The following is a 20,168-nucleotide window of genomic DNA, read 5'->3' on the forward strand; positions in this document are numbered from 1 at the left end:
CTCTCTTAATAAAGTGTTATATACATAGAAAGCACTAAAAATGATAGTAATTGTCAATGTTATATTTTTATTATCCATGGAAAACTGATGAGCTTTCAGTACATGACAATTATAACATATTTATCACCAAAGTATAAGAATCAGGCTGACAATGTATGTCATGTCAGCTTTAAAACATTACATAATTTGTTCTGATTTCCTCATAGGAAAGAAGGATTTGTAGGAAGAAGAATCTAACAACCTTGATGTTTCTGCTAGTTATTGTCAGGGATGGGTTATACAAAAAGATGGCTTTTGAGCACTTGAAAAGAATGAAATCTTAGTAAGAACCAGCAAGAGCTCATCAAGGACAACTCATATCTTCAAATTCATGCTCAGGATTGATAACTAGAATATCTAGGTTAGTAGATGAGGAAAATATAAAAGCTACATATATTTCCTGATATACTTACTCTTCTGTGAGAATTGGAGGTCTCCAGTTGGAGAAAGTGTACCAGGTGAATGGAAGGCAACATAAGCTGACAACCGACTCAAAATGTGTGCCTTCCAATGTTGATTATCAGCAGATGAGCATCGCTAGGAAGCAGGCCCCACGTGGAATGCCACAGGGCTTTGCTTGGGTCAATATATCATCAGATATGCATTTTAAATATAGAAACAAAATTATTAAATTTGCATGTGGTAAACATTTGGAAAAGCTTGTCAACAAGATTAACGAAGGTATCAAATTTCAAACTGATTTCTATAAACTGACAGAGGATTGAATGCAACAGAATAAAATGTACTGGGCTCCTGATGGCTTCAGGATGGGCAAGGTAGGCTTTCTGACTTGGTGACAGCTCCTGTGAAAAGTCTTGGGGCCAATAGTGAGGAGAACACCTTTGGGAAAAGCGCGATAGTGGAAGTCATCAGACCTTTGCGTGAACTTAACTTCCTCTTGATCACTGCACGGTCTTGAGTGAACTGCTTAACCATTTTGAACTTCAGTGTCCTATCTTTAAATGGGACAAACAATCAATTGTAAAAAATCACACTTGTGGAGGCATGATGGTTTTATGAGATTAACTTTTGTTCTTCTCTATTTAGTTTCTCCTTTTCCTTCCTATATAGCTTCTGGAAATGAGGGGGCAGAGGAAAACCAAAAGGCTTCAGGATGTCTGGATTTGCTTTTCATAACCTGAGCACTAGAATAATGGAGAGGGTTTGGGGTATAGATAAAATGTTGAAACACAGCAGAGAAAGAGAAGCTACAGCTCCTTCCTGAAGACGGAAGGGAAGGAAGAGGGATGGAGGGGTGGGGCATGTTGAGAGGAGGAGCTGAGTGGTTTCCCACACCCAGCCTCTCAGACAGAAACCTAGAGAGGAGTCAAGGCCCAAAGAGAGAGAAAGACTGCTTGGGACTAGGCTGATGGACAGTGATGGCCCATCTGGAAGTCAAGACAGAGCCACTAACCTGGAGGGGCCTTACAACAAGACTGACCACTCCTATGTGGACCAATGGCCAGGGACTAGACAGCTTGATAGCTGCTGAGACACTGAAGTCAAGGACCACACTTCTTCTATCCCATGCTGAAGAAAGCAACAAGCCTGGTGAGAGGCGAAGAATTGAACTGACTAAGGCATAATGAGAGGTTAAAACAGAAATTGGGTTAAATTATTTACAAATTAAGCTATATGTCTTGAACAACTTGATCACAGAATAAAATTTATACACTCCTTGGCACATAGTAGAGCAATACAACGAAAGCTACCCTTATTTCTACCACAGATATTTTATGTGGCTATTCAAAAGGTCAATACTAACTTCTATTTACACAAGAGTAATTTCCAGACGTGTGGAATCCACTTTGAGTGTATTGTCAAGAGGGCCGATAATGACTCATGTGTTGCCAGCAAAGGGTGAGTCACATGTGTGGGGAGGAGCCAGGCACTGAATAGTTAAAATAGCTAGGGCTGTGAAAACTGAATAAAGAAAGGCTGAGAAGAGAGATGATAGCTGTCCTCAGATATTTGAAAGGCTTTTTGTGGGAGATAGAATGTCCTTGTTCTGAATGGAAGTTGATGGCATGAATCTCTGATTCAATCAACAGAAAGAGGAAGTTTCTCATAGTTGAGTGTTCATCAATGTTAAGGATTCAAACAGATGATGTTCAATATTCATTTTGTTTGGAATGTTGTGAGAAGATGCCTGTATGCAGAGGAATGTGGCCCTGGCACTTTCAGTTTTTGAATGATACATGGGGCAGGCAGCGACGACCAATATCACCAAATGCCAGGACACGTGCTGGATGATCTCTATCATGAACTCGCTGAATCTGCCTGATGGCCGTATAAGATGATGTTTATAAGCATCACTACAAATCAGATTGCGCAGTTTACATGGTAAAATGCCAGAGTTCGGAGTGCTGCTTAATTAGAGGAACAGATTTTGAACCCAGGGTGTTGCATTAAAGGACCATATAGTTTTCTCTATGCACTTCCTATCCCTAAAATACTCATTCAAAGAAAAAAGGGCAAATCCTTAGTTTGAAGACAAAAGTATCAAAATACATAGATTTTACTACTGTACTGACCAATGACAACAATGACTCCTCCCAATATTTTAGCTGTGATTCATGGAACTGTACAGAAATATCAGTACACAAATTTATGAACATTTACCATATATCTAATAGCACAGGTAAGTGTAAGACTCTTATATCGAGACTGACATACATTTGTTTCTATTACTGCGGTGGCTACTTTTATGTGTCCACTTGGCTGGGCCAGTGCCCAGATATTTGGTCAAACATTATCCTGGATATCTCCATGAAAATGTTTCTGACTGAGATTAACATTGAAATTGGTGGACTTTGAATGAGGCAGATCACTTTCCATTACGCAGCTGATCCTCATTCCATAGCTCGAAGGCCTTAATAGAACAAAGACTGACTTCCTTCAAGCAAGAAGGAACTCTGCCAGCTGGCTGCCTTTGGACTTGGACTACACCTCTTCCCTGAGTCTCCAGCCTGCTGGCCCACTCTTCGGATGTTGGACTTGCACCTCCACAATCCTGCAAGCCGGTTCCTTAAAGCTTTCTCTCTACATACTTGTATACACATCCTGTTGGTTCCATTTCTTTTGAGAACACTGCATAACACAGTATTTACATGTTTTTGCTAGCCCTTCTGTTTCCTGGTGTCTTCTAAAATTCTGAGTGGAACAGCTACCTATATGACCCCAGAAGAGGCTGACTCCCCAGTCAAGCTTTCGGATGAGAGCACAGCACTGGCCAACACTTACCTTCCTTACAGTCTTGTGAGAGACACTGCACTAGGCTGTGCCCAGGTTCCTGACCCTAAGAACTGTGAAATAAAAAATAGTTTTGCATAAGTGGAACTTAGATTTCCTCGACACGATCTGGTGTGATAGAGAGTGGTTTGAATGCAAGTCTGCAGGGAGTTTGTGCGGACCTCACATCTCTGGGTCTCCTTTTCCTATCTGCAGTGTGAGAGAGCTGGAGAGAGAAACTTCAGTTTCCCCCAAGTGCTACAATTCCCTGTCTCTATTAATCATACTGTTTATTCATCAAAATAAATACAGATAAAAGTCACAAGAACACACCCTGGATTTTCAAGCCTCTGGATTTGGTGGCAGTGTTCCAGCTTCCTTTCTCCTGCCGCCGTGTGTTCTCAGGGCCTGCTCTGCCTCTTTTGTTCCGCCCCGACAGTTCTCTGTTGCTGGCCTATCAGTGTGATCTAGTTTGTTGGCGCTTTTGTGGGTGGCCTGTGCGTATGCGTGTATGCACGTGTGCACACTCACAGCTCCCACTGGGCTAGTCTGGCTCTGAATGTGTACACAGTTCTGGCATTCGAAGTTATAGCTCTAGCGTTTCGTGGACTGACTCTGGCAGTACACAAGGGTAAGGAAACTTCTTTCCAAGTGTGAATCCTTTCACTCTCTTCCCCTCTTCAGGGAGGTGTGTCCAGATTCCTTCGCCAAGCAGCTACTTTCAAGTTAGGAGCCAGGGCGTTCAGGCAGTGGACTTTCCCCAATGAGTAACTAGATTTGCATTTGCAAAGGGATCGTGCTGACTAAAATGTTATGTGAACATCTTCCCATCCCTTTGTTAATCTCCCTTCTTCTTCTTTTTTTTTTAAATGCAGATTTTAAAAGGAAGTATGACTTAACTAGCCTTATCCCCGAGTCCCAGGGAAGCAGCAGACAGTGTGCTGGCTGCAGAGTCCCAGGCCAGATTGTAGTCGGGGCAGTTCGTCCCCAGTCCTGCCAAGTCTGGCTTTCCCACTCTCAGACCCTTGGGGCTGTTTCCACATCACAGCAACTGCCCTCCCACCACTACAGCTTCCCTCCCCCGAAGTTAGTTCTTTCTATAAAGGATTTGAATAATTCAGATAGAGGGACACGGAAAGGTTTAAAGTGTTACCACTCCTGGAATTATCTAGATGCATTTAAACAGGAGACAAAATTCTAATCCAAAAAGTAGGAACCTCTGCTTGTGCAACTACATATAGGCGTCAAACAAATCAGTGGGTCTGTTTCTGTGGCGGGCGCAGTGGTGGGCATTGGTATACTGAAACTGCTTCCTGCTCGGCCACCTCTTAAAGCTGGTCTTGGCCCTTGGTGGGAGAAGTGCCTGTTGAGATACTCAACCCCCTCTTCTCTATCCCCGCCATCCCCTCAAGAGCTCAAGAGACCAAGACACGTGGTGATGGTACAGGGTGGCTGAGTGTGTTCTGAAGACAGATGGGACTCCCCACGTTGATTATGGGAGAGGAGAGAGAGAAGACAGAGGAGAGATGATAGAAAAGGAAAAAGGAGAAGAGGCAGAAGCAGAAAAGGGGGGAGTGAGAGAGGGGTGGAGAAAAGGGTCAGAAAAGTAAAAGTGGCCTGAAACTTGGCGCAGGGGCCCCGCGCGCCGACTCGGGTGGGCTGGGAGCGCGGAATCCCACCGGGCAGGGAGGAGATGTCCACACCGCCGCCTGCACGCCCAGCTTCTCAGTGCTTGCTCGGAGGGTCTCCAGGATTCAGGGCTCCCGGCTCTTGGGTGACAACGGGTCGGCCCGGTCCAGTCCCGCGCTTGGGAGCTGAGCCTGGCCTGGAGCCACTCTCCCACCCCCACTCGGCCCTCTCAACGCCCTCCTCGCTGCCAGTTCGGGGAGCGCCTCTCCCCTCTGGAGCGACACTTCTGGCTTTCTGGCGATCCTGGGTGGGGCAGCTGCGCCTGCAGGACGGCCCCCGCCGCCCAGCGCCGAGCCGGGGCTGCCCCGGGGCCGCGGGGGCCCGGCCAGACGCCGAGCGCCGCCAGGGCAGCCGCACCTGAGCCCCCAGTGCCGGCCAAGCCTGGGCGCCGGAAGCGCGGGCGGAGGGGACCGGCCCCCCGAGCTGACCGAGCCTGCGGGGGGGCGGGGGGGGGGTACCAGAGCCGCGAACGACTGAACACGTGCCGCCCCTGGCCGGCGGGGGCGAGGACCTGCAGAGTCTGGCCCCTCCACCCACCCTCCCACCTCCGCCCGCTGGAGCGCGCAGCACCAGCTGCCTCCACCTTCTGGCTCTAACTTCCTTCAACTTCTCTGTGAGGAGGAACCTGCCGCCCCGCCCGCGCCCCGGCCGCCGCGACCCGCACTTGAACTCCGCAGCGCGACCTTCCACCTTGCGCAGCCCGGTGCGCGGGCGAGGAGCGGCTTCGGGGAGCCCCAAGGCACTGGCCAGAAAGAGCGTGAACGAGGGCGGGACCGCAGCGCTCGGCCCGGGCGCCAGGGGTCCCCTTTGGGGAACTGGGAGCAGCAGAGCCCGGAGAAGACTGGGGAGGATGACCGTTCGGCACTTGGGGAACTCAGCGCAGTAATGCCAACATGTAAGTCTCACCTTCCAGTTCAGAATTCCGTGACACCTTTACCTGTATAACCCCTCCCCCCAGCCCCTTCAACCAAATGATTTTGTAAAGACTTCGACTATATTGACAAAATAAACCGGTTTGTCTTCAGTTTGCCCCCAGGCACTGAGGAATGAGCTGGTATTGCCAGAAGAAGCTGTGACATTTGTGTGTGGCTTTTTTTTTTTTTTTCAGGGAGAGGTAAACCTCACATTTGGGCGGTGTAAAGCATAATAAAAAGGGCAGGGCTTCAAGAATGGGCAAAGCGTGTTTTCGATTCAAATTAAACAAGGAGTAACAGGCCAGGTTCCTCCATCCTGGGGCCTTGCCCAGCCAAGAAAGGGCTCTCCTGGATCAACACCTGGAGGCTTGGAAGGTACTGGTATGCTGAGACATTGTTGACTTTACACATTGTCACCCGCGACTGTAGAAGTTATACTTGCATCCTCGGGTTATTAGAATGATTTTTTAGAAGCGGGCAGAAAAGGTTCTTCATTGTACTTTGCAGATTAAAAAGTAATTAAGGAATAGGCCATTTATGTGATGGGATCTGTGGGGGGACTCGTGTAGGATTAGCAGTAAGGGGAAGGGTGTAGAGCAAAGGAAACATTAGAGAAACCTAGTAATAGGTTTATTTTCATGGAATTGCCATCCCAGTGGTGAGGTGCCTCAGAGCAGCCCTGCAGTAGGGCCACCGAGCACTGCCTGGCCTTCCAGAATGGAAAAAAAAAGGTTCTCAAAAGGGCCAAGCTTATTTTTGTGGCCAACTCAGAAGTTCCTTTTTCTTGTAATATGTAATTTTACCTCTGGTGTTTTATTTAATCTTGGGCAGACATCCTGGTAGACATTTTTCTCCTTTCCACTGACTAATATACAAGAGTTTCTAGAAATTGATAGTCACCCTTCCTCCCCCAACTACTGGATCCTCACTTATTTCCAACTGAATTTCCTCCTTCAGGTACTCCCTGGGAAAGGACATACCCCTCAGGCTCTGTCTTTCCCTCCTTTGCACCTTTACTTCCCCAAGCCCCTAGTACACATTTTTAGAATAGGAAAAAGAGTAATGCCTAGTATTCTGTGACTCCGTTCCTGCTAGTGACCAGTGTACTTAGAAAGGAGCCACTTATTTTTGTTAAGACGGCATGTGAAGTAATTTCGCACCTGTGAGTTTTAAAGTTTATACAGTGGAATCCTCAAGGGATAGCCGGACATACCTTTTTTTTAGAATACAGCCAACCGCCTCATATAAGAGTTGTTCTCTTATAAAGGGGACACGTTTTTAGTGAATGTGAGTTTGTTTTAAACTTCAGTTTTTCCTGAAAATATAGTAGGATTTTTGACGGCAGATGCTTTCAGCTTTTTCAGGTAATGGAGGTCTTATGAGGAAAAAAGCATGTTACACATAAAAACAAAGTATGAATATAGCGATTTTAAAATAAAAGATGTAAAAGTGATCAACAGGTAATGGAAAAATGTCCTGATTGTGAAATTAAGTTATCTAATTCATTTGAATTCACACATGATTTAAAAATTTGATGTCATTGTAGAGTGAAAACATGAATAATCACATAAAATATAGAGTTTAGTAGCCTGATTTGAGTTCTATATTGGGCTTTGTGGCTGAAATTTGTTACATTTCTTGCCAGATAATAACTATTTTTTTCCATTTTGCTGTTTATAATTCATATGGAATGGTTTAAGATGATCTGATTCTTTTTAGATATTAGTATGTTAGAATATATGGAAATAATGACAACCTTTCCAAGGTAAATATTTCTACTGGCTTCCTGATAAAAAGTTAAAACGTGGAACTAAACTATATTATCTTTTAAATTTTAATAGATTCAAGTACACAAACTAAGTATATTCTCTGCCTACTACTTGTGGGGAAGGAGTATATACTATCACACTCAAGTTCTGAAATTACAGACCTACAAATATATTTTGAAGTTATAGTTACTACATGTTTTTCATACGCTAAGAAATTTAGCAGGTCTAACAAGACTTGCATTAATTGGTCTCAAGCTGCATGAAGCTACTGTTCCATTTATGGCTTATATAAATTACATGGCATTGTGCTTTTCCAATGTGAATGGTGAATGAGGCCATTGTGTCTTGGCTTATGGGAAATATTAGAAGCTTGTAGTTTTACTGCCTAACTGGACATGTAACTCTGATTTCTGGAAATACTGATTTGAAAGAAATCAGTTTATATATTAAAAATACACTTAAAACTGCCTCCTTAAACCTGCCCTTTTTTTTTAACTACCCATATCTTCCAGAGTTTATATTTCTGATTGGATGATTAAAAGCTTCTAAAGACTATTTAGACTTTAGAGTAAATAGAAAGAGACTTTGTTCAATGTGTGTGGCATGCTTGGGCAAAAACTTGTATCTTTCCATTTTTGTTTCTAATTATATGACATTATTGCATTATCTACATTGGATGCATATTGAGGTGATAACATTTAAAGGACATTTCAGTTGTAACTAAAAATGCCAACACAACTGTAATGGGGCTACCTGAGTGTCATCCTACTTTCTTTTATAAGCATTGCTCAGGGTGGAATTATTCAGTTTTCCTCAAGGGAGTCAAGATTACTTCAAGATTGCTGTATTTAAAACATTTATAGCAAAAATGACAAAGGCTTACCATATTTAGTATAGAACTGGTAAATCACAAATCACTAAGAACAACATTTACATTGTAATAAAACACTAACAAATAACTTGAACGTGCCAATCCAAATAAAGGAAATCCAAAGGGGACACTACTCTCTCAAACTGGCAATGATTAAAACAATAATGCCTAACAGTGACGAGTGTGTCACGCGATGAACATTCATACACTCAGTGTACATGCATATGTGAATTTAACTTTATTTAGAAATAATTTTAAACCTACAGAAAAGTTGCAAGAATAGTACAGAGAAGACCTGTATGCTCTCATACAGAATCACTTGCTATAAATATTTGCATCATTCATTTTATCATTTTCCTTCCTTTCTTCTTCCCTCCACGCTGTATACACACACATACACACACTAATTTTTTCCTGAAATATATGAGAGTAAGTCACATAGCCAGGGATTTAAGGTTTACTTTTTTCACTGAAACTTTTATGGAGATATTTATAGATTCACAGGCACCTGTGAGAAATAATACAGAGAGACCTTAAGTACCCTTTACCCAGTTTCTCCTGTTGGTAACATTTCACAAAACTCTAGCATAATATCACAATTACATGTACTCGTGTGTGTGTATTTCTCAAGGTTTCCATTTAATTTCACCTGTGGTACAAGCCAGTTACACATGTTACAGCTCAAGTAAGGGTCAAGATTTGTGCAGATTTAAAGAGTAAAACTTGCCACCTTTTGAAGCGAGGTGATCCCAAATTAATGAAAGAACTTGAGTAATAGAATATCACTTTACCTTTCCATTCTTTGCTTAGGCTCAGGAACATGATCTTTATCTAGAAGAAGAAATACAGTTATGAGCAGACCTGAATAAACCAGATTCCCATTATGTTCACTATGAAAGATTTAAGGTACGCTCTGTGCCACTCCTCATGTCCCTTTGTGATGGGGGTTGCCATGGAAATATGGTTGGGATGTGAAGAATGAAGTTAATTCTAATTATTGCTGGTATTATTGGAACTATTAGCATATCAATTTCTCCACTAACTTCAGAATTGCTTCACTACTTTCTCCTTCAACTGTGATGTTTAGGGGAGCTAGTGGGGTTGTTTTTTAGATTATTTCAGTGATGCATATGGATTAAATCATATCCACAAAGGGTTATATACTTACATTTAAAAGAATTCCTATAAAAGGACAAAGTGTTCAAGCTTCCTGAGACAGGACTCAAGCATGTTGTGTTTTGCAGCCTATACAGATCAAAAAGGAGAAGCAAGTTTGCAATCACGGTAGCTAGTTTCTGAAACAGACAGGTGAGTTGGGGACCAGGTGACAGAGGATTGTGGGGGGTCTTTTGGCTCCGTCACCACTGATTATATGCTCCTAGGCAAGTGGTTTAGCACCATCATGCTTTCACCTGTGAGATGATAGGTTTTATTGTATAACTGTTAGATTCTTTTCAGATTATAAAGTCGGTGACTCTCTCTTACTGAAAAATATTCTTGCTCTCTTCAATAGAACTTGGAGGCCACAACCCAAGTGTACAATCACAAGATTGTACTCTGATTTGGTTTTTTTGTAGTTCTCATTTGGAACCCTAGTAACCCTGCTCAGGATTTTCCACTCTGGTGAGAAAGTTGTTTAAATCTCAGGCATGTGTCTTTGCTGAGTGATCCCCTGAGAAGACACACAGTGCTTTCCTTCCTCTGTTCTATTCTTAATTTATTTGTTTCTGTCCTTCAGTAAACAGTAAAGTGGACAAAAGTTGGCATGTCCCATGGTTTATGTTCGGTTACAAGTGCTTGCCCTGTGCTGCATCCATTTTCTGTGCAAAACAATCAAGTCTTCAGAACTGGAATGCACCAAGCCCCCAGTTGTCCGATGGGATTGCAGGCAGCTTTTGTAAAACAGCTTCAGGTTTGGATATGGAATCCATAAGTGTCAGAATCTCTTATAGTTGAAGAAAAGTGTGTGAGCCCATGAAACAAACGGCATTGAGTGTTGCCAAGCTAATGAATGCAACTCACTGAATACTGTTGAGAGAGCATGTGGACCTAAAAGGGAGCCGTGAGTCCCTGATTGATAGAGGAAGACTGTTTCCTGCCACAGGGATGAAGAAACTCAGTGTTCTCTCGGGCTGATCATCCTTCTGTCAATATCTGTAAGGCTGGCAAGCCAGGTTTGTTTGCTCTGCTCCTTTGTTTCTCGGGGCCTCGGTTGCTTCCTCTGTGAGATGAGGAGGTTAGGCCTCATCGTTGGCCCTTCCAGATCGAAAAGAATAGCATATTCTATTAGACATGCTCTTAGATATACTCAAACTTCTTAAAATTTATTTCATTTTTTTATTGATGTTGAAGCCCAGCTGTTTCCCTCCCCCGACCCTGACCACCACTCTTGCATATGTAATTGTGCTTCTGTTTTAGGAGCACATTCAGTCATCGTCGGCATGAATGGGAAACACCTCATTCTTCCAGCATCAATGGGAAATGGATACAGTCATCCCAATGAGTCAGCTTTTCGTGTGACAGAAGCATATCATTTACCTCTTTTAAAGCCCTTACTAAGTGCCATGCAATGTTCTCTCTAGTTCTTTTTGGTGGATAATGTTCTATCTGCAGAAGAGGAAATAAGCTCAGAGTTCTGCCTCCCAAACCATGCAGTTGACAGAGGTTCCAGGATGTCACTCTGTGCTGTTCCCCAGTTCACGTCCATTATCATGATGAGGACTTGCTGTACCAGATTGCTCATCATAAGCAGTAATACTGCTCTTCATTTGAAATGTTTTGGGTGGATATATTAGAAAGCATACCTTTCAGACAAAAAAAAATATCTTCAGACCTGAAACTTTCCTTAATTGAGAATTTGCACTTTGAGCTGCATGATGCTGGAACTTCTAGTTTGGTGAACATAAAAACATGGTATGAATATTAGACACTACTTGAAATTTTTGTATTCATGGCCAAATGATTAATTTATTACATTTCTGTTCCCAGGTGACCCCAGAAGTGGCCACAAAGTCAGTTCATTGGTGTTAATTTATGCCATTAATCCTATTGTCCATTCTTGTTTAAGTCTTTTTTTTTTTTACCTTACTGTTGACAGAATAACCACACTTACATTAGAATGCCTGGGTTGATGGTAATGATAATAATAACTAATATTTACTGAGTGCTTACTGGGTGTCAGTCACTGTTCTTAAAATACATAGTCTGATTTAACCATTCAGTAACTCCATGGACTAGATTCCATTGCTGTTCCTAATTTACAGGTGACAAATAGGAAGTACAAGGTGGTCAAGTAAATTTCCCAAGGGTTACATGGTTTGTAAGTAGCAAACCCAGGTCAGTCTGACTCTAGGGTATGTTCTCTTGGCTACTTAGGTGGTCTCTAACAGTAACATACAGATTGAAAGTGCAGGCTTCAGGCGAGTGCAGGAATCATTTGATGTCTGTTTTTACTTGAGTATTTCTCTTCTCACTTTTCTGGTATTCTGTTTAGTATTATATATTTTACTCCAGATGAGCCAGCTTACGGTAAAGAAAGTATTACAGTTGGCCCTTGAACAACATGGGTTTGAACTGCTCTGGTGCACATGTATGCTGATATTTTGGGGGTGGGGAGAGGGACATAAATATCTGCAGTTGGTCCTTGGTATCCCTGGGTTTCCCATCTGAGGATTCACCAACTACAGATCAAAAACAGTACTTTCGGTGTGAGGTTGGGAATCCGAGGATGCAGAAGGCCGACTGTAGGCATGGTTCCACACCAGTTTCTACAGGGAAATTGAGCATCTCTGGTTTTGGTATCCTCGTGGGGTCCTGGAACCAATCCCTGATGGATACTAAGAGACAATTGTAGTTCAGTTTTTCGAGAGTCATTCATTAGGCACGACTTTTGACTGCACGGTAAGCAGCACCCCAACTCCTGGGTTGTTCAAAGCTCAACTCTACTGTGACCCTAAAGTATCTTATTAGTTGTCCCTCTTTTTAGAAGTGATTCTCAATTACCACTTATAACCGAAGTAACTAACTCATTTTGGGGATTTAAGATCTGGAAATTCCTGACTGCTACTTCTCTAGCCTCCAGCTTCATGACTTCCTTGTCACCTGTCAGTCCATTTAGGGTCCCTTTTGGTGACTGGCTTGTATACTGGCTGCCTCCTTCACCGGCCTGCCTCTTGTGAGCCCAGTCAATGAAAGACAACAAACCATGGTTTTGAACCAAGATAATATGGCTATTCCTGGTTAAACCATTAATAAGCATAAGTTTGAGTTTAAAGACAAGACTGTTAGTTATACAGATAATTATCTGAGAGTTGTCAAAGCACCACTCCTCCGTCTAATATCATTTACTACTTTCTATAATATTTGGTGTTTATTAGCCATATAAAAACATTGATAACTAGATAAAGAAGTTAATCTTGTAGGATGTTAATGCTTCAATGCTTCATTCTGAGGGCAATTTAATTTAATTTTAATTATCTCCATTTGTAAAGCAGCAGACATTATATAATGAAAATTTTCCATAAAGTATAAATTTCTGGGAGATTATACAGGATGTTGATATAATTATCCTCTTGCCACCCAGACGGACATGTGACTGGTGATGTGGAACTCTGAAGCTGAAATTGCTTTATTTTTAAAAATAATTTTCTTCTTGAATTACATGAATATTTCCCCATCTTCATGCAGAGATCACCTACTATAATTTCTCTGTTAAGGTAGGTGCCACCAGGTGGCAAGTAAAATAAATAGATTTTTTTCTTTCATCTGATCAGTCTAAAAGGGGTGATTAGTTTATTATCTTTATTTAGAAGCAAGACGGTGATAGGCTTCTGTTTTCTGCATCCCGCTACGAACCTGTGCATTGACCGCTGCTGTCCTAGTGCTCTACTGAATTCCCAGTGTCCTGATGGCCGCCTTCCTCCCCTGCAGGATGTTCCACTGGGGTCGCATGTGGAGCTGCCGCTGGAAGTGGAAGCCAGGCCCCCTCTTGTTCTTACTTGCTTTCTCTGTTGTCTGTGTTCCTCGCTCAGGTAAGTAAGACTTTTTCTATTTGAAGCCCTTGATTTAATAATGATTGCATTGTCTTCCGATTAGGCATGCTGTGTGTTTAAGTGAGCGCAACTTTATTTGTGGTCATGCTTTTCTGTTCTGTCCTCAGTGGCATTTTCTGTCCATGGCCTCTCCTCCCTCTCTGAATTCTGTGTGAATACTATCACTCTGATCATTGTTTTACTTTCTGATGAGTGTATTTTTCTAATCTCCACTGCATTTCTTTTAGCTTCATTTATTTATCTAGCTCATGTTGAGTGATGAGATAGCTACATGTCTGACATTAAAAATGTACTAGCTGTTCTTCTACCATTGAATAAATATGCAGTGCTTCATTTTTCTATTTTCAAGTTTGCATATACCTATTTATAGAAAGTAAAGTACAGACTTTGCTATTTTTATTCATCTGGATTTCATTGCCATGTATGAGACAAGGATTTGAAGTTAAGTTTTTTGACCATGAAGTTTAAAATAATATAAAATAGTTAACTTTAATTGCATTATTTTCGGAATTAAAATATTTAATTTTTGCAATTACCATTGTTTTCCTGAAATTTGAAACAAGATTCTCTTAGCTTTGTTGAAAGCTAAATTTTCCATAAACAGCAAATTATATGAATAAGCCAATCAGAACCTGAGGAATGTAAGTGATGTTCAAAAAAGTAAACTGCTTTTTCATTTAAATGGTTTTGTTACTTAGAAAACTGCATTTCTCTCAAGCTCATTTTATTTTACTAATTTTTTATTGCTTTATCCAATGTATATTTTCCTTTAGAATGAAATCATTACTCATGAAGTCTTATGAATTTATTACTTGGAATTTAACCAATATTTCATACTTTCCATATTTATAAAATATCTCTCTGTTATTATAAATTATACATTTAATGAATCATGGTAATAGATTATCCACTAAAATTGGTTATTTATGGATCAAGAAATGTAACTTGTGTTCACTATATAAATACTGTTTTTCCAAGCCATTAGGTAATTTTAAGAGTTTCAGCTACTTGTTTGGAAAATCCCTGGCCCTTGTTTAATGACTTCAAAACAAAACTGATCTTTGAGTGCATTCCTTTGTGTATTTGTTTCAATTTCATTATAAAGTCATTCTTTCTATTACATTTATTACCAGAAAAGGTAATTAGAGGAAACAAACTTAGTAAAAGATCTGAAAATTATATATACATTGGATTTTTTGGTTGTACAGTGTTGAAGGATTTCTTAACTTTCAAAATTGATACTCAAAGAACCAATTCCATGATGTTAGATAAATTAGGAGATTAAAATTAGTTGCAGTCTGTTTAGTTTCATTTTTGTGAGGTCATGGCTTTTGTAAATTTTTAAGTGCTCTTAAAGCTTTAAATTGGGATTTTTTAATTTTAGATGTCAACATCTTAATTGATATATTCCCATTCATCATTTTTTATCATTTGAATACATGAAGTAAAAGACATATGAAGGGGGATCCCCCAAAATGGAATTTATTTATAAAAATTGTGTATTTATCTTTACATGTTTAAACTTCATTCACCTTCAAAGTACTCTTCTTTTGATGCAATACACCTATTGAGACTTTTTTCCACTGCTCAAAACAGTTTTTGAACTGGTCGATTCTGATGCCTCTTAATGCTTCTGCCATTTTTTGTTTCCCTGTTCCAAATTAAAAAAAAAGTTTTCCTTTGAGCACTTTTTTCATCCAGGTGAATAAGGTAGGTGGGGCAAGGGTTTCATGACGTTTTTGGTCAAAAACTGTTGCACACTCAGCACAGGATGGGCAGGTGCGCTGGTAAATCATCCACCGTGAAATGGGTGATACCAGCTGGTTCCCTGATCCAGATGGGCTCCTGGAACACTCACTTAGTGGGGGGAAGCCTGTCCTACAAGGGGCCCGCCCTCCAGAAGATAATTCCAGTTGTTTTGGGTCCCCCCTCATATTTTAGACTACTTAAAAGAGGCAACTGTGCTGGGACTAGGATGAGAGGCAAGAAAAGGCACCAAGTGTGCAACATTGATGGAGGCCCTCATTCTCAAGGTCATAGGGATCAAAATGTTTTGAAGTTACTGTCTCACACAATCAACCTTAACAATTTCTTTCATTACCCAACACTTTGTGTGCACCAGGAAATAAGGCTTTGTGGCAGCTAGTTACTATGTTTGCTGATGAAGCCAGACAGTTTTGTATCCATATATCTGTAAACATGATTTACTTAAAACGCCACCACCTCACATGAGTATCTGAACTCAAAAAAATATCTTTAGGGGTCTTTATTTAAATTTTAATATAAATCTTTTGCCTTATACATAACTCAGCACACTTAACCTATTGCATATTAAAACTTTAGATATATCTAATTTTCAAAGTTCTATCTTTAAATCATAGTGTAACACCACTGTATTTTCAAGAACATTTAGTGCTTCACTGTGATGGCATATCTCTATACGTGCACTCTGACTTTTTTCACTTCTCCAGATGACCCCTAGGTGGTCTTACTGAGTCTACTGGCTTTAAATGATACCTTGATGTCAATGTGTGGTAAACCCATATTGCTAAGTAATCCTGGCCCCTTTCTGGACTCTGGACTCTTGGGTTGCTTAACCTCATCTACACTTCAATATATAATAGGCATCAAACTTCACATGTGTAAACAAGATTCTTGTTTCCTACCTCTTACCTGCTTCACTTTCAGTCATTACAATCCATCCTACCATCCTGCTATTCTCTCATACCCTCACTATTTTCTAGACACATCGGCCTTTCTATTCCTTAATCCTGCCTTCTAGTACCCTCTTCTCCCGAATCTACACATACCTGGTTCTTTTTTGATACTCAGATCTTAATTAGTATCACCTCAGATAAGCCTTCCTGTATCCCAGTTCAAAGGAGTATCGTATTATCAGTATCATATTATCCTTTAGTGATAATCTGCAGATTTTGGTTGCACTCTTGATAATGTTTTGTTAATTTGACTTTGATAGCTAGGTGGGAGGGTTGGCAAAATCTTTTTTAGTTGCTAGGATTGACAATTAGTTCAGATGATTAAAAAATAGAATCTTGTTTTTTAATTTGGATAATATCCATAGTTTAATTTGTATAACAGAATGGCAGAGTCAACTCTTCTAGTAGGTAAGTTAACACTTATGCTTTCATGGGGCATTTGCAAAGCAAATAACATACAAGGTTTGTGTCCTTCAGGATTTTAAAAAGAAATGTAGAAAAAGAATGCCTTATCTGTTGCCAAGTGATGAATGTAACTTTTAACAAGAGCTACAATAAAAGAACAGCTGAATATTTCAGCTGGTCTCATGGAAGTGCGAGTTACAAAACCTGATTGTTTTTTACCTGCTGGCCTGACAGTATTTAGAAAGGTTGACAAAATCCAGTATTATCAACGATGCTGAGGAAAAGGCACATGCTAACTGTTGGTTCCGTCACTTGGTGAAGTAACTGGGCAGCATTTTTTAAAGAGTAAGAATCTGCATTCTCTTTGACACCATTCTCACATGTAAGCATCTGTCTCGTAAAAGTAAAAAAAAAACAACATTATATATGTATATGAAAATATATGCTAGTATTTTAACTGTACATTGTAATAGCAAGCAATTGGTAAACACTCTAATTGTTCACCAACAAGGAAATGCTTATATATATATATATATATATATTACAATAATAGCGTGACATTACTGTGCAGTCATTCAAAACAATGTAGTCAGGACCTGGCTGGCATAGCTCAGTGGATTGAGCATGGGCTGTGAACCAAAGGGTCGCAGGTTCGATTCCCAGTCAGGGTACATGCCTAGGTTGCAGACCAGGTCCCCATTGGGGACCATATGAGAGGCAACCACACATTGATGTTTCTCTCCCTCTCTTTCTCCCTCCCTTCCCCTCTCTAAAAATAAGTAAATAAAATCTTAAATAAAATAAAAATTTAAAAAAGAAATTGTAGATATTGAGAAAAATAAAAAAACAATGTAGTGTATATTAGCTTGGAAAGATGTTTATGATGATGTTAAATTATAAAACAAATTGCAGAACCATATGAGATTATCCCAGATTTGTAACAGTTTGTATTACAAACCTGGGATATGTTATGCATATCTATATTCTTGAATAAGGCTGTATAAACCTATTAATAAAGCATGGAATGATACACAAGAGGCTTTAAAATGGGTTATCTCGGGGGCATTGAGTGGGGCAGGTACCTCAGGGTTGGAGTGAGAAGAAGGAAGTCCATGGGACTTGACGCAACTCTGAATTATTTGCCTTGTTACAATCACTATATGTTACTCTAGTACTTTGGAACCCCCTCCCCTGCAAAGAAAACCACAAAATTCTTTGGTTTAAAAACAAAAGGAGCTACATCAAAAACACGACCAGAGGGACTGGTGAAGGGTATGGATATCATACTTCTCGGTTAGTCACTGAACCATTGCTCTGGCTCTTTCTTCACTTGATGAGAATGTCTGAAAGGTGTTTCAAATAATAAGCTCTTGTTTATGTAGCACGATGCTCCGTGACTCTGAGGATGAACGATGAGTCCCCAGCAGACAGAGGTTATGGCTTCGAGTGGAGTGGGAAACGCGTGGGCAGGAGCCAACGAATCCCTAAGCAACCAGGGGCCTGTTTCCACCCAGATAACCTCAGTCATGGGCACCGCGGGGAGGCACCTCCCTGCTCTCCTGAAAAGTGATGGTATCAGCAGATTAGCTCAAGGCTCAGTGTTATTCTCGTATCTCTGGTACAGAACCAAAAGGAGAGATGTTTCTAAAAGTACAATCTGGCTCGAATCGTGAGCTTTCTGGCCCAGAGCACCACACAGTTCTGGAAGGCAAGTGACTAGGCAAAAGGAATCTTGTGTTTCTTTTTGTTTGTGTGTTTGTTTTTCTCTGCTACAGAATGATCAGTGATTCTGTGGTATCAGTTATGTAGCAGTCTGTATTGTTAGACATGTCACTTTACACACACGTTTGTATTTGATGGAAAGGATTTCAAATGCATGAAAAATGATCCCTTTATAAATCCAGCAGCTTTTTAAGCCATTTTAGTTTTAATATGTGCTTAAAATGACTAAAGAAATGTATCTGAAAGGTCAAAAATAAGATATAATTATGCAAACTATTCTTGTCAAGTGAAAAAGAGCCAGAATTAACAACTGACTAACAGAAAATTGTAAAATATAATGCTTTTTTTCAGTCAGGGTCCCAGTGCTCGAAATCACACATACTGTGTGAAGCTTCTAGCTGCAAGGCTGTCGCTCCATCCTGCTCTTGAGCTTGGACGAGCCCATGTGACCGAATAAACAAACCCTAGAAAGTTGCATGCAGACATTTTTTGGGGGTGTCTTCCTCGATAAATCTCTTCATATACCTTTGAGAGGACCTGGATTTGCTGTAGGTAAATATGAAATCCTGCACTGGTGTCATCAACTCAATTACATGAAAGTGGATTGGGGGTGACTTAGTCACTTTCCAGTGACTGAGCAGTATGATGGGTGGACAGCTGAAGCTGATGCCCTCCCATGGGGACAGGAAGAGAGGATGTCAGCAGAGAGTCCTGCTCCTCACTGGCCAGAGCACCCTCACCTCCAGGGTGGCGGTCAGGCTGTAAAGAGGTCACAGCCGCATGGGTCTCGGCAGGTGGATCCGCCGGACGCTGGGCCTCGAGCTATCCCAGGAATGTCCCAGGGCCTGTCCGTCTCCACCTGTCATGTGAAACCTCTGCGGGCAGGCGGGCTGGCTGGTGCATGTCCTTTGCGTCAGCCACAACCTTTTTGCTTGTGTGTAAACACTTGTTTTTCTTTTTAAGAGTAAAAATGCTGCTGAATAAAAATAAATGAGAGAAACGGCATATTTGCTTTGGAGTAGTGAAGGCAGCAGGAATAAGATAGTGGTCTCTAGATATTTGAAAAGTGGTCATTTGGGAATAACAGACTTGTTCCAAGTACCTGAAAAAGCAGAAAGGATGATTGAGTCCATGCTTCAAGGTCCAAACAACACTCCTAGTTATTGGTTGCCAAAACACAGAACAGCTGTCCTTCAAATTCCTCCTCATCACTGGACTCAGGACATGAAAAAGGAATCTCAATAATGAAGAGGAATTTGACTAAAAATCCCAAAGGCTTCCTCAGCCTACTGTTAAATCATAGAGTGAGCATGTGTGTATGTGTTATGTAATCTGTTTTTTATATATGCAGAATGCCATATTGCATTTCTCTTACCTAAAAAGTTTTACCTTAAAGTTTCTTCTCTGTGCCTTTTCTTTCAACTTGAGCAGGGAATTTTTATACTGACTTAGAGATTGGCCTGGTAACTTTCCTGGACAAGATAACTCTGAGGAACTCTAGACTTTGGCAGGTACAACATTTTCTGCCATTTCCAAATTAATAATTCCTTAAGGAATTTTTCTTTTATTTTCAGCAAGTAGAATGCATGCTCTTTGTCACCATTCCTACTAAGATTGCAACATCGTAGTATTCAGTAAGTAAAGAATGTGGAAAAGAACAAAATGGAAAAGAGCCCAAAATGGAAACAGGAACTTATTTTAGATTTAATGAGTGAATATATTTTAAAGGTGGAGCAGCAGGGGAGGACAGTATGGAGGCG

General features: G+C 40.9%; 1 protein-coding gene across 5 annotated transcripts in view; it reads left to right on the plus strand.

Moving 5' to 3' along the window:
- The first annotated feature begins 5,229 nt into the window (after positions 1-5,229).
- ADGRG6 (adhesion G protein-coupled receptor G6) overlaps positions 5,230-20,168 on the plus strand; it is a 132,679-nt gene continuing 117,740 nt past the window's right edge. For 2 of the 5 annotated variants that reach the window (XM_036024789.1, XM_036024791.1), the window contains exons 1-2: positions 5,230-5,854; positions 13,443-13,543. In XM_036024789.1, the coding sequence (XP_035880682.1) occupies positions 5,853-5,854; positions 13,443-13,543 (103 nt within the window). In that variant the 5' untranslated portion in view covers positions 5,230-5,852. Of the gene's footprint in view, positions 5,855-6,067; positions 6,249-13,442; positions 13,544-20,168 lie in introns of all 5 variants that reach the window. The other 3 variants (XM_036024790.1, XM_028510078.2, XM_036024792.1) reach the window with 3 other exon arrangements.

Source organism: Phyllostomus discolor, chromosome 4 (genome assembly GCF_004126475.2).
Source record: "Phyllostomus discolor isolate MPI-MPIP mPhyDis1 chromosome 4, mPhyDis1.pri.v3, whole genome shotgun sequence".
Classification (NCBI taxonomy): domain Eukaryota; kingdom Metazoa; phylum Chordata; class Mammalia; order Chiroptera; family Phyllostomidae; genus Phyllostomus; species Phyllostomus discolor.